We start from the raw sequence: 22178 nt of genomic DNA on the forward strand, positions 1-22178 counted from the left end.
GTGGGGACTCGGGGTGCTCACGGAAAATCTATTTATTTACACACATGTTCTCCAAAGTAACAAAACCTTGGTCTAGGCAGGTCCCTCGGCCAGCCCTTGGTGCTCAGGCTCTAGGTCCTTCCCCTCCTGTTCCAGCTGAACAGTCCTGTCTGGGAGCCTAGAAAACCCTGGCGGTGGCGGGGGTAGGGGCAGGAACCCCACGGCTGCCCGTAGGCTCTGGGCCCTGGAGCAGCGCCGTCCCTTGGTGGCGGGGAGGGGGCAGAGCGGGGGCGCCTGGCCGGCCATCAGGCGTACTTGGTGTTGGAGATCTCCCTCCAGAGCAGGGTCTTGAGGTGGCTCAGCACCAGCGAGTGGTGTGCCTCCACCTGGCTGGCCAGCCCGCTCAGCGTGGCGCACGTGCGCAGCTGCTTGCCCAGCTCCGCGCGCAGGCCGCCAGGGGCGCCGGGCAGCAGGTAGTCCCGCAGCAGCTCGCACACCTTGGCCAGGTTGGGCTGCACCAGGTCGCCCTTGCACTGCCGCAGGAGCGTGTCGCAGGGCGCCCTGCAGTCGCGCCCGTAGGTGCAGTCCGCGCTGTGCTCGCAGTGGCGGCCCCGCAGGAAGCGGCGCACGGCGGCCTCGGGCGCCACCTGCTGCAGGTCAGCCATCCTGAAGTCGTACTTGGCTGTGTAGCCCACGTTGGCGAGCGTGGTCTCGCACATGTAGAAGGTCCCGTAGGCGCCGTGGAAGAGCTCCTCCACGAACTCCAGCAGGCCGATGGCAATCTTGGCGCGCCAGGGCCACGCGGGCCCCAGCCACTGCTGCAGGGCCCCGTGCAGGGCGGGTGGCAGCAGCGGGCGCAGCAGGGGCGGGAGCGCAGCCCCGGGCCAGGAGCTGTGCGGGACCCCCTCGGTGATGTACAGGTCCCCGCAGTAGCCCAGCAGCCGGGAGGTGTGCTCCTTCTCCTGCAGGGACAGCAGCAGCAGGAACTCGTTCCGCTGCAGCAGGGCCCACACTGACTTGGCCTCGGCCAGGGACACCCTATGGTCCTTGTTGAAGTCGGCCATGAGCAGGACCTGTCCGACCAGTGCGGGCAGGGAGGGCAGGTCTCCCAGGTTTGCCTGAGGTTTGGGAGCAGGAGAGAGGAGGCCAGGGCGTCGGACAGCAGGCTGCGCTCCGGACCCCGCGCATCCGCCAGGCAGGGGGAGCCCCGCCTCCAGCCAACAGGATGGAGGGGACAACCAGGGACCTGCGAGGCCCCCTCGCCACTCCTGGAAGCCCACCTGCGTCGTCTCTCCCCCAGCGCTCTTCGGAGCCTGGGGCCCTCGGCACAGAGGTGGTAGTACTGGGTGGGGCCCACTCACCTCTCATCTGCCTCTCCTCCTCCTCCTGCTCTCCCCAAAGATGCCCCTGGGGCGGGGCCTCAAGCCTGTGGGTGCTCCCTGAGGGAGGGTCTGCTTGGAGCTGGGGGGCTAGCCAGGCACCTGGCTGGCCCGTGTGACCTCCACCAGCCTGCCTCCTGCCCTGTCACACGTCCCTGGGCATGAACTTGACTGGCCCCCAGGAGGGCCAACTGACCTTGAGAAAGCTGAGGGTCATCTCCTGGAACTCCTTAATCGAGGTGCCCCGGGTGGGCTTGTCAAACAGCACCAGCTCCCGCCGGGGGGCCATGTCTGCCCCAGCCTTCGAGTCCAGGCTCTCCTCAATGCCACACTTGATGGTCACCTCCTTGCCCTGCCAGAGCCCGCTGTACACCTGCACAGGACCACAGGGACCCTCCGTGCAGATGTCCCCCTCTGGCTGCACCGAGGGCGTCTGAGCCCTGGGGCTGACCCTGGCCCGACCCTGCTGGGCTTACCTGCTGGCCCGGGACAGAGGAGAGGCAGGTCCTCCACTCCACCTGGTGCAGGTTGCACAGGTCCTGGCAGATGGAGCCTGAGATGATGCCCTTGCGGTACTGGTCACACTGAGGAGAGGAAGACGCAGGAAGTGGCCTGGGGAGGCGGGGGCTCGTCCTGCCCGCCCGCCGGCCCCTTCTTTAGCCAGATGCACAGGGAGAAGCTTTCTGCAGTAATTAGGTCAGGCTCTGGAGTAGCTGCCGCCCCCGCTGGCCCCTTCTCGGCTCTAGACGAGGCCTTGCAGCCCCCTGAGTCCTGGGGTTCTGGGCTGACCTGAGCAGGAAGGTGAGGCCAGGGTGGGGGGAGTCGTGGAGTGTGGAGCGAGTGTGGGGTGAATTCCTGGATGTGCATCACCGTTGCCATGGTGCCCAGGCCCTTGGTGGAGAGGGCCTGGAGGAAGGAGAGGGAAGGGCGGTGCACAGAGTGTGCTGAGGGGCGGGAGGCACCAGAGGCCCTGGACTCACCTATGGGAACCAGGGAGGAGGCCACGACAGCCATTCAAGAGGAAAACCAAGAGACCACACACTGTCATTCTGCCACCTTGGAGGGAGGCCCTCCACCACAGGGGTCTGTTCTGACCCCCCAAAAGCCCCAGGGCCACAGGGCCTTTGTGGGGTGGTCTGCCAGGGAGCGTGGGCGGCAGGGCTGGGCCAGGGCGGGGGAAGGGACCTGTCGGCCACACTGCCCACCCGTGTGGGGAGGGGCTTCCACGGAAGCTGAGGTGGGCAGTGTGTCCATCAGCCTCAGGGCTCCTGCGACCCATCAGGCATCTCCCCTCCCAGCCTGTTTCCTGTGTGCAGACTGGGCGGTGGTGGGGACCCGGCCGAGCACCCAGAGGTCCATGGGCACCGGGTCCGCGGCCCCTGGTCCTGCCTTCCCCACACACACACTGGGTGGCCTTGGACAAGCTGTGGAATATCTCGGAGACGGCTGGTACCCCCATGAGGCGGGCAGGTCTCCTCTGGAAAGGAGAGGGTGTCCCCACGGCCCCAGGGACGGGCCTCAGGAGAGCGGGGCCCAGCAGCCAGGGCACTCTGGGAAAACGGAAGCTGCAGCTTCTCTGGCTGGGAGGGGCAGGTTCCTCCTCTGCTCCCCCAGGGTCCCCCAGTCCTCTGCATGTTGGGGGGCTGCTGGGGGCACACAGGAGGTACTCAGAAGACACCCGCCAGCTCTGAGCGTCTGCTCACTGCATGCCACTGGCCAGACCCCATCTCATGCCTCCTCCCAGGTCTTGCTGCCCGCAAAGGCCCCTCCACCCACTGCCAGCACCAGGCGGACCCCCGAGGGGTCCCCAGAGCAGGGCCTTTCCCCGCCCCCACCCAGAGGACGGGCTCCATCCCCACACATGCCTGCCCCTGGGTCTCCCCAGCCCCCCCCCCCCCCCCGTACTATGAAGGCAGAGCCATGTCCCCAGCTCGGGCCGGCCCCTGGAGGGCCCCAGTGAGCCTTTCTGGAATAAACGAGCTTGCCTGAGAATGGCCCGGAGGCCCGAGGCCTTCTCCTCTGAGCTGGGACTGTGCCCTCGGTGCCTGGTGGCAGCCCCGCCCCCAGGAGGCCTGAGCCAACCATCAACGGGCCCCTTACAAGTCCCGACACATGGGCTCTCCCGCTCTGGACCCCCGTGCCCCTCCCACCGCCACCTCTGGACTTTCCCAAGTGTGGCCCCCCTGGGACCTTGCCCAGAACAGGCCTGCTGAGCCCTTCCGGGGTGCCACACAGACCCCCAGGAGGAATGCCCTCATCCTGCAGAGGAGGAGAAACTCCAGGCCCCCCCGCTGGTGCGAGGCAAATGGAGACAGGTTCAAGGCCGGGCGTCTCCCACGGCTCCCCCTTCGAGACCCCAGGAGCTCTGCTGGGGCAGGGTAGGTCCTCCCAGGTCCGTCCCCAAGTGGCATGGAGGCCTCAGAACCCTGGTCGGCTCGCCAAGGGCTCCAACCTGCCCGGGGAGGCCAGGCAGGGCGGCCGGGGGGATCAGAGTCTGAGGTTTGCCAGGGCCCCTTCGGCTGGCGTCACCTCGCCCTCCAGCCAGTCACAGGGCATCAGCAGGAACAGTGAGCCACCCCGTGTGCACGCTCGTGGGCACACAAGCACTCGCGTGGACAAGCACACGCAGGCTCACGCGCCCTCACGTGCACGTGCACGGCCTTGCTGTAGAGGCCACGGCGGCGGCTTAGCGCTGTCTCCCGTCTGACGCCCCGAAGACCGTGCCCCGCAGCCTCCTCTGCTGGACTCCTGGCCCCAGGAGGGGCCCTCAAGGCCACCAGTGCCTGCCTGTCCCCGTCTGGGCTAAAATGTCTCCCTCCTAGACACCTCTACAGCTGGCTCCGTCCATCTGTCCATCCCCGGCCGCCCGCATCTGTGCGGCCTCCCCTTGGCCTCCGCATTCCTCTCTGGCCTCCCCCATGGCCCACCGGGGGCAGCTCTGCAGTCGGCACGGTCAGATGTGTCTTAAAACCCGCTGAGCCGGCGCCTCTGAGCCACATCTCTAAGCTGCCACGGCAGGAGCACTGGCCCAGGAGCCCACAGGCCTGGCCCGAGGTGACACTTACGATGACCCCCTGGCAGATGTGCCCGCGGCAGAGCTCAGCGTAGGACGAGTAGTGCACGTAGGCCAGCCAGCTGCCCGCGAAGATGCCCAGCCAGACCAGGAAGACGTACTTGACCCTGAGGCCCGGGAGCCGGCCCTGCGGGGGAGGGGGCCATGAGGAAGCGCCGCATTTGGGGTGCTGACCCCACGTCCCGGACCCCAGCCTTCCCGAGGGGTGCCCCCCCTCCGGGGGCCGGCACCCGCCCAGCCCAACGTCTCCCTCCCCCTCCGCCTACCCACTGTGGGTGGGCCCGGGGCCTGGTGTCTCCCAGACCTTTAAATCTCACAGGCAGGTAAAAATAAATTCCAAAATGAGGGAGATAGGGGGTAGACGCTCTTTATTTTGCTGAATAAAGAGATTTTGAACAATTTTTCCTCCTGTCCTGCCCGCATTTCATAGTGACATGTAACCTCTGCACAAGGCCAGGTGGGAGAAGCACCCACACCCCCGCGCACTGTCCCCCTGGCTGGTGGAGATTTCGGGCTGGACCCGGGCCAGCACGCGGCGTGGGGTTGGAGGCACGGTCACCCTGTGAGCCTTTAAGAGACACGGCCTCACCCACCCACGATCACAGAAGCCAAAGGGTAGATACAGCCCGCTTGTCTATTGACAGATGAGTGGATAAACCAAATGTGGTCCCATCCACACGATGGAATATTATTCAGCCACGAAAAGGCAGAGAATCCCGACCCAGGCTACAGCATGTGTGACTCTGGAGGACATCGTGTCCAGTGAAATGAGCCAGACACGAGACAGATCCTGTGATTCCAGCCAGGCGAGGGCCTCGAGGAGTCAGATCCACAGAGACAGGAAGGGTTGGGGGGGCCAGGGGCTGGGGAGGATGGGGAGTGAGTGTTTCAAGGGGACGGAGTTTGACTTTGGGAAGGTGAGACGGGTTCTAGAGACGGATGGTGACGGCTGCACAACAATGCGAATATGCTTATGCCCCTGAACCGTGCACTTCAAAATGGTTCAGACGCTAAATTTATGTGATGTATAATTTACCACCATAAAGAATAGATAACTAAGACATGCAGCCCCTGGCCCTGCTGCCAGAGGCTCTGTCCCAGAAGTCTGGGGTGGGCCGGGAACCGCTTCTATGGAGGGCTCAGCCCCTCTGCCAGGTTTCCCCAGCTGACGGGTAGAATCACAGGGTGGGAGGGTCCCAGAGCCCTGCAGGAGCTGGGGGCACTGTCTCCCATCCAGCCCCCAAGCCGGGATTGCAGGGGCATCAACTTCCTTCCCTACCCCTACCCTGGTAAATCACAGGCCTCACTGGCTGCTGTCCAGGGGCGGCCAGCTGATGGGATGGGGTTACCAGGCGCTGTCCCGTGCAAGAGCTCAGACACCTTGACCAGGCAGCTGAGCCCCAGAGAACAGGGCCCGGGCCCAGGGACCAGGAGGGCAGGAGGGCAGGAGGGCCTGGGGCTTCAGGCCAGCCTGCCCCAGAGGAGAACCATTGCCAGCACTGGTCACGCACCCTGCCACCCGCGGGCCAGGGAGCGGCTCCAGTCCTGGTTAGTCCTGGGTCCTAGTCACCTGGGGGCTGGGGCCCAGAAATGGGGCCAACGGGTCCCCACTGAGGACAGGGCAGGGGCCTGCAGGCCCAGCCCAGGCATCTGTGCTCATTTTTACGGTTCTTCCAGGAGAGGCGGGGTCCTCACCTCCTGCTTCCCTAGCACCGACTCACGCGGCTGGCCAGCCGGGGAGGGGCTGCAGGCAGGAGGACCTCTGAGAGCTCCAGGGGCAGGCTCGGAGCCTCAGAGGCCCGGGGTGGCCCTGGGGCAGAGGGAGAGGGTTGGCTCTCAGGCCCACTGGTCCCTGCCACTGCATCTGTTTCCTCCAGTTTTGTTCAAAGGGAAAAACAGGAAAGCAGAGGAACAGTGGGTGGGGGGCCGGGGAGCTGGGGCTGTTGTCTGGCAGGACGAGGTCAGAGGACTTCCAGCCGCTGGTGAACCACGCCCCGAGGCGGAGGTGGGCAGGGCCTCTGGGGGGCCAGCGCTGGGAGTCCTGGGGGGATGGCCAGGAGGAGGGCAGGCTGTAGCCTGCACTGGACCCAGGGGCTGCCCTGGGCCGGACCCAAGCTTCCCAGACTGACTGCAGGGCCCACCCTGGATACTGCCCACTGTCCCGCCAGACGCCCTCCAGCTCCGGCCTTCGCGTGGCAGCCCCCTCCCAGGACACCGTCCGCACTTGGCTAGCTGTGACCGAGCCCCGGGCCCTTATCTTAGGCGGGCACCTCCTCCAGAAGTAGTCCCTGCCCTGGCCCCGTAGGTCCTGTCACCCATGGGCGAGTGCGCCCCCAGGACAGGGAGGCCCTTGCTCCTCAGTGGGTCCTGTGTAGCTGCTCCCCCACTGGGGCCTGCCCGGCTCCTCGTGGAGCCGCTTGGGGGGGGAATCACTTGGGGCCAGGGACCCACATGCGCCACGACCTCCAATCCTCACTACCAACCCAGAAGTGTGCTTCACAGGCAGGGAAACTGAGGCTCAGGGTGTGTCCTGACATTAAGGGGGGTCCTGGGCTCAAGCCACTGGGAACCCACCAGAACCCCTCTCCTGTCCATGCCCATCTGCCGTTCCCGGGCTGAGCTCAGAGGCCTGACACCCAGGGTCCGGGACCCGCGACTCTGGCCTCCCCTGCGGCAGCTCGGTCAAGGCCTTTCCCTCAGGACGGGAGCTGCTGCACCCCCTGCCTCCCAGCATGGGGGTGGACACAGACCCTCAGCTCCCACCTTGCCCAGCGCTGGGTGGGGACCACCACGAACCCAAGGCCCCAGGCGGGCAGGGAGGGCTTCTGGCACAGACAAGCACCAGGTTACCTGGCTCCCACCCTTCTCCCCAGAGGGGAACACCATGGCCTGGGCTCTGATCAGGGCTGTCTCCTTCCGCCCAGGGGTTGGGGTCCTGGAGGGCACTGAGGTCGTAGGTGTGGCCTGGATGATCTGAGACTCTGATGTGGGCCTGGCTCAGATCACCCAAAGCAGAGGTGACAGGGTTCCTGACAGCTGGCACCTGAGGCAGCCTGGGCCTCCCCTGCAGATGGCAGGGTCCTGAGAGGGGCAGTGATTCGTCCAAGGTCACTGTGGGGTCAGGGCACACTCCTAATCTCGGGCTGGCTGGGGGATGGGCCGGGGGGAGGGTATGTCCTTCTTAGGGTGGTTCTATGTGTCCCAAGTTTTCCATCACAGAAAAACAAACCTGGTCTTTTAAGTAGAGGGAAGCGGAGCGGACTTGGTGTGGCTTCTGGGCCTGCGGGAGCAGGTCCAGCCCGCGGCGGGGTGGGGCCTCCTTCAGCCCCAGAGGCAGGGGTGCCACCCTGCAGCATCCGCGGGGCCCGGCCGCTCCGCTCACCGCATGGACAACCCTCACCCCAGTCTCCAGTGCCCTCCCTGCCCCCAGCCTCCCCGGGGGCCACGCACCGCAGCGCTCATCGGCCTTGAGTCCCGAACCCGCCCCGGGCCCCAGGCTGGACGCCGTGCGCCCCCGCCGAGGCCCGGGCCCCACGGCGGGCGGGGCGGGGGCGGGAGCCGGCCGGGGCCGGGGCGGGGGCGCGCCTACCTGCAGGCCCTTGGAGAAGGGGCAGAAGAGCACCAGGTGCGCCAGGCGCCGCAGCCGCCGCATGGTGGGCGCGGGCCGTGCACCGGCCCGGCTCGGCTCGGCTCGGCCTCAGCCCCGCGGGCCGGCCCGCAACGGCCGCCGCGCCTCCTCCCCGCCCCGCGTCCGCGCCGGAGCGCTCGCCTCTGACGGCCGGGCGGGCGCGCGCGGAGGGGAGGCGCGGGGAGGGGGCGCGGCGGGGACGCGCGCGGGGTGGGGGCGGGGAGCAGAAGGCGGGAGAGGGCGCGTGGCCGCGAGGGGGCGGTGCGGGGGCGCGCGGCGGTGAGGGGGGGAGGGGAGGGGGGAGGGAGGGCCGGGGGCGCGGCGGCGGGCCGCGGTGCTGGTGGGAGGTGCCCGCGGCCCCGCCTCCACCCCACCGCCCCCCTCCCCGCGCCCCGCCCTGGAGAGAAAGGGGAGGGCGCCGAGGCCCCGCCCACCCGCGCCCCCAGCCCGCACCTTAGAGCGGCGGGGCCGTCACAGGCGGGGCCGTCACGGGAGGGGACTGTCACGGGCGGGGCTGTCGCGCGCGCCCCTGCAGAGAAGAGACAGGTGGTGGAGCCGGGCGGCCAGAGGAGGTCCCAAGGGGCAGGGTCGGGCGCGCGGGGCGCGGGAGGGGCGGTGAGCCCAGGGACCGGGGCGTGTCGCGGCTAGGTCCCTAGTAGGGTCCCGCGCCAACCACCCGGCCTGGAGGGGCCGTGGACACTGCGGCAGCGTTTGCCTCTTTCTCCCACTGTTTAAAGAAATACAGGAAAATGCGCCCTTTCACTGTGCATCTCTGCCGGTGTTTACACAGACAGCCCCGTGGGCACCACCGCTTTCAGGCTACAGAACATTTCCACTCCCGAAAGACCCCGGGGCCCCTCTTCCTTCCAGCCCTCCCGTGGCCCAGCCCTGGGGAGCTCGGGCTCTTCCCCTGCACGTCACATAAATGGAATAAAGCAGCCACAGCCTTCAGGTCTGGCCTCTGTCATTAGGCAGAGGGCCCTGGAAATTCAGCACCCCCTCTTTGCCAGGGGGACTCCCGGCACCAGGCACCAGCTTGATCAGCCAGTCACCACCTGAAGGCCCTCGGAGTTGGTTCTGGCTTTGGGGGATCAGGAGCAGAGCTGCCATCAAGTCTGCATTCGAGTTTCTGTGTGAAGGAAATTCATTTTCACTGGGGTGATACGGAGCAGGGGTGCTGAGTGGTGTGGTCAGGGTAGGTTTAACTTCCTCCAGAGTTGCCAGGACGCTTTCTGGCTGCACGTTTACATCCCACCGCAGGGTATGGGAGTTCGGGTTGCTCCACATCCTCAGTAGCACTTGGTATTGTCCGTTTTTAAATTCTGGCCATTTGGGACTTCCCTGGTGGTCCTGTGGTTAAGACTTCGCCTCCCAATGTAGGGGGTGCGGGTTTGATCCCTCGTCGGGGAGATAAAATCCCACGTGCCTCGCAGTCAAAAAACCAAAGCATAGGGCTTCCCTGGTGGCGCAGTGGTTAAGAATCCGCCTGCCAATGCAGGGGACACGGGTTCAAGCCCTGGTCCAGGAAGATCCCACATGCCGCGGAGCAACTAAGCCCGTGTGCCACAATTACTGAGCCTGCGCTCTAGAGCCCACGAACCACAACTACTGAGCCTGAGAGCCACAACTACTAAAGCCCGTGCGCCTAGAGCCCGTGCTCCACAACAAGAGAAGCCACCGCAATGAGAAGACCACACGCCGCAACTAGAGAAAGCCACACGAAGACCCAATGTAGCCATAAATAAATAAATAAATAAAATAAAATTAAAAAAAAAAAAAAAAAAACCAAAGCATAAAACAGAAGCAATATTGTAACAAGTTCAATAAAGACTTTAAAAACGGTCCATATCAAAAAAAAAAAAAATTCTGGCCATTCCACTGAGTGTGCAATGGTGTTTCTTTGTGGTTATTATTTGCATTTCCTTAACAACTAATGATGTTGAATATTTTTTATGTACTTAGTTGCGACCTGTATATAATCTTTGGCAAAGAGTCTATTCAAAAATTTTGCGCATCTTTTTTTTTTTTTTTTTTGTATTGTTTCCTTGCTGTTGAGTTTTGAGAATTCTATTATATCTTCTGGAAACCAGTACATTATCAAATATGTGATTCGCAAAGATTTTCTCCCAGTCTGCGGGTTGTCTTTTCTTAACAGTGCTTTTCAAAGAGCACAAGTTCTTAATTTTGATGAGGTCCAATTTGTCCATTTTTTCCTTTTATTCGTTTGCACGTGTCAAGTCTAAGAAATCTTATCTTTGCTTAACCCAACCCAGGGGCACAAAGATTTCCTTCTGTGTTTTTCTTCTAGAAGTTTTACAGTATTAGGTTTTACATTTGGGTCAGTGATTCAATTTGAGCTAATTTTTGTACATGGTGCAAGGTATGGGCCAAGGCAGTGTTTTGGTTTGGGGTTTGGGGTTTTTTGTTTGTGGGGGTTTTTGCATGGATATCCAATCGTTCCAGCACATTTGTTGAAAAGATGAGCCCTGGGATGGTTTTGTAGCGGAGTGCCTCCAACAAGACACTGCCCTGCAAGCAGCTTCCCCAGCTCCCAGATAGTGGTTTTCCAGCAAGTTCCGGAGGGCAGATTTCCTGCAATTCTGCCAACACCACAGTGACTTCTCTGCTGTCCCGAGAGCCACAGCTGAGCTCTGCCAACAAGATCTCAGCCTGGGTGCAGGGGTTCCAGCTCAGCCCTACAGGTTACTTCTTTTTTTGGCTGTGCTGCGCGGCTTGTGGGATCTTAATTCCCTGACCAGGGATCCAACCCGGGCCCTCGGCAGTGAAAGCGTGGAGTCCTAACCACTGGACCACCAGGGAATTCCCTACAGGTTACTTCTTGTGTCTGTTCTTCACTCCAATCCTCCGTTACAGTTAGTAATTCTTGTAGCAAACTTTCCCGGTTGAGATTGCCATGTGCCTTCTGTCTCCTGATGGGACCCCAGCTGACACAGATCCGGTGCAAAAGGGACATGGGCATTTTTATTTTTATTTATTTTTTTTGCCACACCACACGGCTTGCGGGATCCTAGTTCCCCAACCAGGGCTTGAACCCGGGCCCTCGGCAGTGAAAGCGCAGAGTCCTAACCACTGGACTACCAGGGATTCCTGACATGGACATTTTTATAAAACTTATGGAGACCTACTACACCCCACACTTTGGACCACGTGGCCCACCCGCGGGCACCCAATGTCCTCAACCAAATGATCGTTATACTCGGATTGATGACCAGGATGGTCCCATAAGAGAGTCCAGGTGGCTGGACCAGAATTAAGTTTGCATCCCCTCGATCCCCTTGTGGACCATCCAGGCTGGCCAAAGGGTCCCCTTAGGAGAAGGGAGAAGCATCTGCTCAGGGGGGTTGGGGTAGAATCCTGATTATCTCCAAAGGATCTGCATAGCCCCACCCCCACCCTTTCATGCTGGTCATTGCCAAGGTGACCAAACAGAGGTGCTCCTCTCTGGGGACAGCCACATTCAGTGACCAAGCTGCCTGGCTAAGGTGTGTGGGCCAGGAGGAGGGGATGGAGGTAGAGTCAGAAATCTCCTAAGCGAACTTTGGAGAGGCCATTCCAATGCTCTGTGACACCAGCGGCTGTGGGCACTGGGAAGCGGGGAAGGGCCTCTGGCACCTTGACTGCCAGCCCACTGTGGGGCGGCTTTTGTGATGAAGAAGCACCATATCAGGCTGCAAATGAAGCCAAACACAGACACTGCTCAGAGCCATGTCGTGCCTTCTCTGTCTTTGTGTCCTCACATGACCTTCAGAGACCCTATTTCCAAATAGGCCACATTCTGAAGTTCTGGGTGTAGCTTTGCGCAGTGGCAGTATCGTAGCCAGTGAGGTTTATCCGAGGCGCGATTATTGCTAATTGAAGTTCTGGGTGACCATGAACCCGGGGCGGGGGGGGGGGGGGCCACTATCCAACCCAATACACAGACCAAACAGATACATCATTGGAAATGGCCCAAGAGTCAGTGAAAATATAACACGTCTTATCAAGGGACCCCAAAATAGAAATGGCTTAATCAGGAGAGAAGTGTATTTCTCTTTCATGTAGCACTCTTGAGTATAAGCGTCCAAGGGCTGATATGGAGACTGCACTTTCTCAGGGACTTCCTCAACACCTGGTTTCTGTCTGGCAGTCCAGAATGGCTGCTCCAGCTCCAAACATCACCTCCACACTCCAGCAAGGAGGAAGAGCAAAAGGGACGTGAAGAGCATGACTTTCCCTTTAAAGACAAGACCTAGAAAAGCATACCTCTTCTGCTCACATCCCATTGGCCAGAGATTAGTCATATGACCGTTCTTGCTGCAAAGCATGCAGGGAAACGTAGTCTTTTTTTTTCCTGGGCAGCCACGTGTTCAACTAAACTCCAGGTTTTTCTGGTACCCCTCAGCCTCAGGCACAAGTATGTCACGGGGAAAATGGAGAAATGGAGACTTGGGCCCTGGGCACATTGCCCTTCCAGACATAGCTCATCCCACTGCCGCAGGCCCCGATGACCTAGGACTGAGGTCAGGGGTCACGCAGTTCCCTTCAGACAGGTGTTTTGGGAGGTGTGGATGCCTTCAGGCCCAGCCCAGGCCTGGGGAATGTGATGTCTGCATTAAGACCCAAAGGATGGGGGCAGGGGGAGGGAAGGGGAGGATGCAGTCCAGGCAGAGGGACAGAACCTGCAGAGGCCCAGAGGCAGTGGACCCTGGGCAGACATGGAACCTGCACTTTGCACGATGGATGTTGGCACATTCAGGTGAGGCAGCAGCGGGGCTGTGAGTCCCTCGTGCCTCTCTCTGTACTTACACTTTGCTGTTCTGACTAGTCGGGTGTCTGAGGGTCCTGGGGGTCTCAATCCGACGTGTGTTGCCCCGTTCTCTCACTCGCGCTGCATCTCCACCACGTGCTTGTCAGTCTGATCTTGAACTCATGTTTGCTTGACCTTAACCCATGGGAATCCCGTAGCTCTAAATCCGGGGTGCTGGGAGGGATTGCGCCTGTGCGGGTGGGGGCCCCGCAGAGCTGGAGGTGCAGGGCTCAGGGCACAGCTGTGGGCATCTGCCCTCGGGGCCGGGGTCTTCCTGCCCGCTCACCGCTCACCTGCTCCACAGAGGTCAGAGGTCTTGGGAGACTTCCGCTTCTCAGATCCCAGAATCCAAGTTTTTTTTTTTTTGCAGTGGGAGGGTCCCTTGGGTGTCTAGTGCACTGCCTGCAGTGAGCTGAATAGTTGCCCCCAAAAGAGATGTGTTCACATCCTCACCCCTGGACCCTGTGAATGGGGCCTTATTTGGAAAAAGGATCTTTGCAGATGTCATTAAGTTAAGATCTTGAGAAGAGGAGACCACCCTTGGGGGTGGGGGGCAAATCCAATGACCAGTGTCCTTATCGGAGACTCACAGAGGAGAGACAGACACAGGGGAAAAGATGGGGCAGAGGCAGGAGCCGTGCTGCCCAAGCTGAGGAACAGCTGGCCAGCAGGAGCTGGGAGAGGGAAGGGCCCTCCCCTGGAGCCTCCCGAGGAAGTGCAGCCCTCCACACCGGGATTTTGGACTTCTGGGCTCCAGAACTGGGAGACTAAATTTCTGTCATTTTAAGTCACCCTTCGTGGTAATTTGTTACGGGCGGTGCTTTCAAGAACCAGAAAGTTCCTTGTCTGGAATGTGGCTTGCAGCAGGGGCCCTGAACAGATGGGGCTGGTGGGCCTGGTGCTGCGAGGCTTCCAGCTCCTGCCCCGGAGTCTGGACTGATCTTATTTTCCAGACGCTCAGGGATTCTTTTCAAAATGCCTTTTGGACTCCTCCTTGCTCTTCTTCTTCCCAGAATATTCTCCCTATGGATTCTTTCTTTCTTTTTTTTTTTTTTTGGATTCTTTTCCACGCATGCAGTTGCAAAAGCATCCTGTATCAGTGATCCACTGCGGTATAAAAAAGCACCGCAAACCCAGCAGCTCAGAACAGCGAGCAGTGCTGTGTGTCAGGAATCCCGGAGCGGCTCAGCCATGCGATTTTGGCCCAGGATCTCTATGACACCGATGTCAAAACGTCAGCCGGGCCTCTCGGTCCTTTGAAGGCTTAAGTGGGACTGGAGGACCACATGCTGGCAGGTTGGTGCTGGCTGGAGGTCAGTTCCCGGCCATGCTGACCTCTCAGCGGGGCTGCTTGAGCATCCTCACAACGTGGTGGCCAGCGATCTGAGCTCCAGGCCAGAGCTGCGGTCCCTGGAAGTTGCACACCAGCACTCCCCCCTATGCCGGGAGTGAGGGTCCCTGGGGTTTCCTGGGGGCCTGCACTACACATCCCCAAGGACAAGTCAGGTCTACAGGGAGGCTACAAGGGGATTAAGCCACAGCAGGAGACCCTGAGGTTAGACCCAGCGCAGAACTTTCTTAGCGTGACACCAAACAATGCAGTATATTTCCCAGAGGGTTCTCACAGGAGCCCTGAGACGGAGGACTGTTCCTCCACACCCTACAGATGGCCAAGCTGGGTCGAGAAGATGAGCAGCCCCTCAAAGCCAGGCACTGCGGTGATGGGGCCAGGATTGGATCCCATCCGCTGATTCTGGCTCAGCCTTCCCCTCCCCCCCGACACCCCTGCTGTCTTGGCCTAGTGCCACAGGCCTGTTGTCCGGGTGAGGCCCCCTGACGCCCTTACTCAGATTGTGTGGTCCCCTCGCCCTCCCTCCTGTGTCCTCTCTCCCCTCTCTGTCGCTCCCTCCCTCTATGCCCCCTCCCCCCACCTCCTCCATCCCCACCCTGACCCCCTTGCTGTTTCTGGAGGGAGGCAGAGGTCACTGTCCTTCAAGGTCTTGGTCCAGGCCAAGGTCCAGCCGGCCTCGGGGAGACAGAGGGCACCGTGGACTCGGCAGCGCAAGGGCCGCAGGTTCAGTGGCCCGAGCCTGCACCCACCTGACGAGCGTTCCCAGGGCCACGCGTCTGTCAGCCAGCCCTGGGCCGGGCCCTGCTGTGTGTGTGTATGAGTCTGTGTGTGTGTGTGTGTGTATGAGTGTATGTGTATGAGTGTGTGTGTTTATGTGTGTGTGTGTATGAGTGTGTGTGTTTGTGTGTGTATGAGTGTGCGTGTGTGTGTGTGTGTGTGCGTGTGCGCGTGCAGGCTCACAGGTGCCTGCACGCCCAGCCCTGGGCTGGGATGAGGAATCCTCCAGTGATTGGGGCCGGACAGAGACAGACTCGGCCCCGGCTGCGGGGGCCTCAGGGTCAGTGGAGAACCTGACACTGCCGGGCGAATGGAAGGGGGGTCCCACGGGGAAGCCCAGCATTAAGGGGGCCTGAGTGACCGGCAGATCAGGAGGGCCTCTGTGAGAGGGTCGTTTGGGCTGGGACCCACCCAAAGGGGCCTGCTGTGGAGGGGAGGTGGCATGGGTGGAACTCCCAGCAGAGGGAACAGCATTGGAAAAGGCTCTGAGGCAGGAAGGAGCAGACGCATTCCGGGGGCTGAAAGAAGAATGGGAGGGGGTGCTGAGGGTGGGATCACCGGGAAGGACAGTCTGCTGCCCGGAAGGGAGCGAGGGAAGCAGGTAGGAGGCTGAATCCCCCCGGAATGCGGCCCTGCGTTCTCACGGTTAGCTAGCGCTGCCCAGGGCCTGCCCCCTCCCCCATCAGCGGCCCGGGGACAGGGGACGGCGGAGACTCTTCCTCAGCCACCCCGGGGTGGGGGGGTCCATGCAGTGTTACCGTGGAAAGCAGCAGGTTAAAAGCCTTTGACCCAGAAATGTCACCTGCTGGAACCCATCCTAAGTTAATCATTAAGGAAGGGGCACAGATTTCACCGGTCACTCAACCAGCCTTGCTAAGAGAAAGTTCAGAACACCCTAAACGCCCCCGTCGAGGTGACTGGTTATGTAAATGGAGGTCTGTTCAGGCAACAAAGTATCGTGCAAACCTTAAAACAGAGCTACAGCCCTGGGCCCTCAAACGCTGGGCGCTTCTCAAGAGATGCACGTTCTCCAGGGCCCGGGGGCCTGCCCCACACCCACAGGGAGGCCACAGCCGGCTTCGATGCCTTCAAAAGTCCACGATCTGGGGGAGAAACAAGTCTTTCTGATGCCAAAAGGAAGCTTATTTTTATGATGACGTTTAGACAAGTTCTTTTACGTGTCATCCAAATGAAAAAACAACATTTAAAAACTTCACTTGGAATTTGTGGATCCCCAAGAATATAGCTGAGGACTCTAATTCTGCTGAGAAAAGCAGAGCAAAGAAAAGTCGGGGGAGTGTGACCCCATTTGTGGGAACTACACACAGGTATGCAGGGGTATATTGATGGGTGCGTATAATAAAAAATCCTAAAATCTGGAAAGCCACACACTTCGATGCTACAGTGATAACACTGGTTAGATGTTGAGGTTACAGGTGACGTTTGTTTATTCTTGCCCACCTGTATCTTTTTTACTGAGGTGAAATTCACACAACATAAAATTAGCCATTTTAAATTGCAGAGTTCAGCGGCATTTAGCACATTCACACTGTCGTGCTATCAGCATCTCTATCTAATCCCAGAACATTTTCATCCCCCCAGAAGGAAATCCCCGGACCTCATAAGCAGTCACTCCCCATCCTCCCTCCCTCCAGCCCCTGGCACCCACCAATCTGAGTTCTGCCTCTAAAGATTTTTCTATTCTGGATATTTCATATAAGTGGAATCGTACCATATATGCCTTTCTGTGTCTGGCTTCTTTCACTTAAAATTACCTTTTGATGTTCATCTGTGCGGTAGCATGTGTCAGAACTTCATTCCTGCTCATGGCTGAACAGTATCCCATTGTATGGATGAACCACGTACAATGGACTATTATTGCGTTCATGAACAGAAACGTACATTCATCGGTGCGTGCACATTTCCCTGTATCTTTTACAGAGATCGTCTAAGACCTTCCGTGAGAAGGAATGAGTCAGCCGCAGGGGCCATTTCCCCGCTTTCTCTCCCAATTCCTTCCCCTCTCCCGTCCTGCTTCCCTTTCTCCTCCACCCCCACCTGCTTTGGGGCTTCAGCTCACCTGACAGTCAGGATCTGCAAGAGGTAAAGTTAGGACTGTCATCAACACAGATCATGAAAACGGCTCGTGTTCCACTCTGGGCTCTTTCACGTCTACAACACTTGAAGACACCCCGCAGTGCCACTCCAGTCGCAGAAGGACAAATGTCATGGCCCTAAGAAAGGGGAGCTGTGCACGTGTGTAGGTGTGTGTGCAAACATACAGGGACTGTTCACGCACGTTGAGGGTCTGGAGAAGGCGTCAGCCAGGCCCGCCGTGGGACGCCAGCTCGATCCGGTCTCCAAAGGGCAAAGAGGGCTGGGGTGGACTCCCGGTGCGGGCATCTTGGCCTCGCTTTGTGCAGTGCTCCTCTAAGAGAAACATGGAGGGGAAGCTTGCCCAGCTTTTTCTCTGTGGGACAGGGCCCGGTGGGCACAGGAAGGGAAGAGTTTACCTAGAGGCAGCTCTGCGGGACGACCACAGCAGATCAGAACCCACAAGCCATGCCCTGGGGGGCGAGGCCTCTCCCTCGAGGCTGCCCTGCGGGGCTCAGTCTTCTGAAGGCAGGTCCTCCTCAGAGGGGTGCTGCATGTGGGCAGCACCCTGCGGGACCCCTGTGGCCTTCAAGACGGGCTCCTGTGATGCTGTGGTCTCACTGGGCCAGGCGCTGAACGCCTGCCAGGCCTCTTCACGCTCTGTCTCGCCAGCCAGGCCATTTTCCCTGGGCGGGCCTGAGCTTCTGCCCAGGCATTAAGAGGGTGGTGTGAAAACAGATCCACCTTCAGTGCTGCCTGGGCTGCCGCGGGGCAGGGACCGAGCTCTCATGGACACTCGGGGTCAGACAGAGCCCAGGATCTGGCCCCGCACCGGCTGGGCTTGGCTGCGTCTGGCAGCGCAGTGCGGTGGGAGGACTCCGCGTGTGCCCTGGGGAGGCCCTGGCCAGGGTGGACCCCGCACACATCCCTCCCGTCTGGGGCGGCAGTGCCCCACTGACCCCACGCGGCCCGTGCACCGGGAGCCCGTGGCGCCAGGAGCGAGCCAGCCAGCACTCCACAGCGGCCACTGCCTTCAGTGGGGATTCTATTTAGATGGCAGGGCCATCAGCCCCAACAGAGCAGGCGGGGCCTCCCCGATGCTGGCCTTAGAGGGATTTTGGGGGCTGAGGCAGGTGTGGGGGGGCCCAGGGCCAGGCAGAGGTGAGCGGATCTGCCCGGGAGCACCTGCCCCCTCACGGTGCCCGTCCGCGTAGGGGTCGTGGCTGCCGCATTGCTGGGTCCACCTGGAAGCAGAGCTGGTGACCAGGCCCGGGGTCTCCTATGGGTCAGGACCCCCAAGGGTAACTAGGAAAAGCCGCCTGCAGGCTAGGACAGCCCAGGGCGCGGAGAGGCTGCAGGACGTCCGGGGCCGCACACATCTGCTCATGGCTGCTGTGACCCCCCAGGACCCCTACACGGAGCCCGAGCAGGGCCATTGTCCGCCAGGCCCATAGCTCAGGACCCTGGGCCCACGGGCTTTTAGGGGCCCACAGAAGTGCTTTCACCTTTTTTCAGATCAGAAAGGAAACAGAAGGAAAAAAATGAACTCCTAGGGTTCCTTTTATACCAACACAGGCATAAAATAAATCTTCAATGTTTTCACAGAGGAAGGAGCCCACGGAGGCCAAGGGTCGAGGACCCACCCCGGCCCCAGCGGGGAGGACCAGGGGCGCTGGACCGGAGACGGAGGCCTGTCAGTGCAGAGCTAGGGAGGAAAGCAGGGAGGCGAAGGTGAGAAGGGTTAGGGAGAGAGAGGGAAGGAGAGGGAGGGAGAGATGGGGGAGGACAGTCACGGAGCCAGAGCTGGGAGCCCACAGCCTTGGTGGCGGGTGGCAAGCTCTGCTGACCCCAGCCTCCAGGGGCGCGTGGGCCAGCGCTGCTACTCCCGCTCTGTGCGCACCGAGGGGACAGGGAAAGACGGCCTGCGCCGGGCTCCGACCCTGTGCCGGGTGCACAGATGGGCGGGGTTCGGAGGAAGGGAACGGAGCTCAAACGGAGCTCCAGCGGGTGGGAGGAGAGAAGTCCCCCCAAACCCTGCACAACCCCCGACACCATTTCGGCCATAGGGTGGGCACCAACAAGAGCTAGAGAGTGCCGGCCGTCCAGGGCCAACCACTGTGTGCATCGCCGGGGCAGCCAGCCCTGGGCCAGGTTGACTCTCAGGGGGTTGTGCCCCGCTGGGAAGTGGAGGGGCCCGGGAAGGGGGAGCGGGGTTGGGGGGGCGGGCCCGGGAATCCGGAGCTCCTCCCTCCGTTCCTCCCCTTGCGGCCAGGGCTGCTTCCACTAGAAGGCAGTGCTGCTCAGCCGTCGGCGGAGGCCGGGCCGGCTTGGCAGGTGCAGCCGAGAATGAGAATTGGGGCTGGGGTACAGGATGGGGCCCTACTCTGGGGAAGGGGTCACCGGATAAAATACAGGACACCTGGTGAGATTTCCATTTCAGATAAACAACGAATGACATTTTTTAGTATGGGACATACGTGTCCTAAAAAAGTATTCCTTGTTTATCTGCCATTCAGATCTTACCCAGTGCCCTGTATTTTTATTTTTTTATTATTTATTTTTGGCTGCGTTGGGTCTTTGTTGCTGTGTGCGGGCTTTCTCTAGTTGCGGCGAGCGGGGGTCACTCTTCGTTGCTGCATGCGGGCCTCTCATTGCAGTGGCTTCTCTTGTTGCGGAGCATGGGTTCTAGGCACGCAGCCTTCGGTAGTTGTGGCGCACGGGCCTAGCTGCTCCGCGGCATGTGGGATCCTCCCAGACCAGGGATCGAACCCGTGTCCCCTGCACTGGCAGGCGGATTCCTGAACACTGAGCCACCAGGGAAGCCCAGTGCCCTGTATTTTTAAAAAATATTTTATTACTGATATTTATTTTGTTAAAGTAATTTTACTTTATTTATTTAGTTTTTGGCTTCATTGGGTCTTCGTTCCTCACACGAGCTTTCTCCCTAGCTGTGGCGAGCGGGGGCTACTCTTCGTTGCGGTGCGCAGGCTTCTCGTTGCTGTGGCTTCTCCTGTTGCTGAGCACGGGCTCTAGGCACGGGGGCTTCAATAGTTATGGTGGGACTTCCCTGGTGGCGCAGTGGTTAAGAATCTGCCTGCCAATGCAGGGGACACGGGTTTGAGCCCTGGTCCGGGAAGATCCCACATGCCGTGGAGCAACTAAGCCCGTGCACCACAACTACTGAGCCTGCGCTCTAGAGCCTGTGAGCCACAACTACTGAGCCCGTATGTTGCAACTACTGAAGCCCGCATGCCTAGAGCCCGTGCTCCGCAACAAGAGAAGCCACCGCAATGAGAAGCCTGCACACTGCAACAAAGAGTAGCCCCTGCTCACCACAACCAGAGAAAACCCGTGCGCAGCAATGAAGACCCAAAGCAGCCAAAAATAAATAAATAAATAAATTTATTAAAAAAAAAAATAGTTATGGTGTGCGGGCTTAGTTCCTCTGTGGCATGTGGGATCTTCTCGGACCAGGGCTCGAACCCATGTCCCCTGCATTGGCAGGCAGATTCTTAACCACTGTGCCACCAGGGAAGTCAGAGTGCCCTGTATTTTATTATTTTATTTGCTAGGTCTGCTGACCATTCCTGGGACAGCACAGGCAAGTGCAGTGAAGGAGTCCAGGGTGGGGCTGCAGCCCCGGCTCCAAGTTCATCAGCTCAGTGACTGATGTCCGGATGGGTCACCAGGAGGCCGCACCTGCCCTGCACGGTGACTCAGGTGAATGTTGGCAGTGGTGCTGGCTGACATCCAGGCAGAGCTGGGCGGGGCAGGGCAGGGCGGGGTGGCTTGGACTGAGCTCTGGAACCTTGCCTCTGACCTCTTACCCAGAGGTAGCAGGACCCATTGACTTTGACGCGGGACTCATTTATCTAGGCCTCTGAATGGTGAAGGGTGTGGTGAGGGTCAAAGGCCAGAGAACTGGGTCTGCTCACTCTGAAAGGGACGGCTGCTGTAGTTCACGTTGTTGGAACTCTCTAGACTTGTGCAGTGCACAACCTGCGTAACTGTGCCAGGTGGTCCTGGGCCGTGCCTCTGTTTCCCTCTTCACCCAGGGGCTCTCCCTCATCTCCACCTGCCAGGCTTCGGCTCCCACCACGGTCCCTGTGCTCCCACAGGAGTTCCCTTGGTTATGTTTAGGTCATGAATTCACCTGGAGTTTCACTGGGCTTATGAACGGAGATAAGGGCTCTGACTCACTCTCCCATCCGCCTGGGGCTGCTCTGCCCCAGTGTCACGTGGCCAGCACTCCACGGCTCGCTTGAGTGGGTGTGTGTGGGTGCCGCAGAGGGCAGAAGCCGGAGCTCAGATACCCCGCTCCCTGGGACTGGGTCTCCACGGGGAAAGGCGGAGAGGGCAGGACAGACAGAAACGGCAACAGCACCTGAGGCCTGTGTGCAGGTCATTTCAATGACCAGTGCCTTCTGTGCCTGCTTAAACGGAGGGCCATCCCTGGCGCAGAAGCAAGCCAGCCGTTCCCGCCAGTGGCTTTTCCCCGATGATCGAGTCCCTCGGTCCCTTTCTGTGGGCGGTGGGCCCAGCTCAGCAGTTCAGGGCCTCGAGTGTCCCCTGACCGCCCGGGAGCTGGCAGGCTCCAGGCAGCAGGCGTGCTCCTCTCTGGACTTGTAAGGGAGGAGTCCTTCACTCACTCACTCTCGCGCTCATTCATTCATTGACCGGTGAACTGTTCAGGCCCTGGCCACGGAGCAGGGAGCTGCGTGGAGAGGTCTCAGGGGCCGGACAGCGGGACTGAGCCAACGGGCGGTGGCGAGGTGGGGCAGGAAGCCGCCTACCTCTGCCCACGGAGCCCCAGGGCCAGCAGGACCCAGGGACACCGGCTCCTTCCCATGCACACAGCACCCCACGGCCCAGGCCTGGCCTGGCTGCAGGGGGATTGGGGTCTCCCTGGAGGCCCTGGGTGGCAGCCATGGGTCACCCAGCGCAGCTCGGGGACAGAGAGGAAACGTGGCAGAAGGAACCCACGGGGAGGGCCTTGCCTCCCCTGGTCCCTTATTCCCACTGGACCAGGAGGGACGATGGCCCACACAGGGGAAGGCCACCGGCCAGCGATGGCGGGCGGAACACAGGCC

General features: G+C 60.5%; 1 protein-coding gene and 1 pseudogene across 2 annotated transcripts; one reads left to right on the forward strand and one right to left on the reverse strand.

Moving 5' to 3' along the window:
* Positions 1-23: 23 nt before the first annotated feature.
* Positions 24-8136, reverse strand: DIPK1B (divergent protein kinase domain 1B). 2 transcript variants are annotated; one of them, XM_061199597.1, is made up of 5 exons: positions 8021-8136; positions 4424-4558; positions 1835-1942; positions 1555-1731; positions 24-1097 (listed from the first exon to the last, which is right to left on the reverse strand). In XM_061199597.1, the coding sequence occupies exons 1-5, from the start codon at positions 8081-8083 to the stop codon at positions 285-287; spliced, it is 1296 nt and encodes a 431-aa protein (XP_061055580.1). In that variant the 5' UTR covers positions 8084-8136; the 3' UTR covers positions 24-284. The 2 variants fall into 2 exon arrangements, with proteins under 2 accessions (XP_061055580.1, XP_061055579.1); XM_061199596.1 differs by lacking the exons at positions 4424-4558; positions 8021-8136 and adding an exon at positions 2148-2455.
* A 3735-nt stretch (positions 8137-11871) lies between these two features.
* LOC133098458 (U4 spliceosomal RNA) lies at positions 11872-11940 on the forward strand (annotated as a pseudogene).
* Positions 11941-22178: the final 10238 nt, after the last annotated feature.

The sequence above is a fragment of the Eubalaena glacialis genome, chromosome 9 (genome assembly GCF_028564815.1).
Source record: "Eubalaena glacialis isolate mEubGla1 chromosome 9, mEubGla1.1.hap2.+ XY, whole genome shotgun sequence".
Taxonomy (NCBI): Eukaryota; Metazoa; Chordata; class Mammalia; order Artiodactyla; family Balaenidae; genus Eubalaena; species Eubalaena glacialis.

Coding starts and splice junctions, on each gene's coding strand:
- DIPK1B (XM_061199596.1), bottom strand. CDS start 2,372: ATGGCTGTCGTGGCCTCCTCCCTGGTTCCCATAGGTGAGTCCAGGGCC. Junction 1,943..2,147: donor GGCCTCACCTTCCTGCTCAG/GTCAGCCCAGAA, acceptor TCCTCTCCTCAG/TGTGACCAGTACCGCAAGGG. Junction 1,098..1,554: donor TGACCCTCAGCTTTCTCAAG/GTCAGTTGGCCC, acceptor CCCAAACCTCAG/GCAAACCTGGGAGACCTGCC.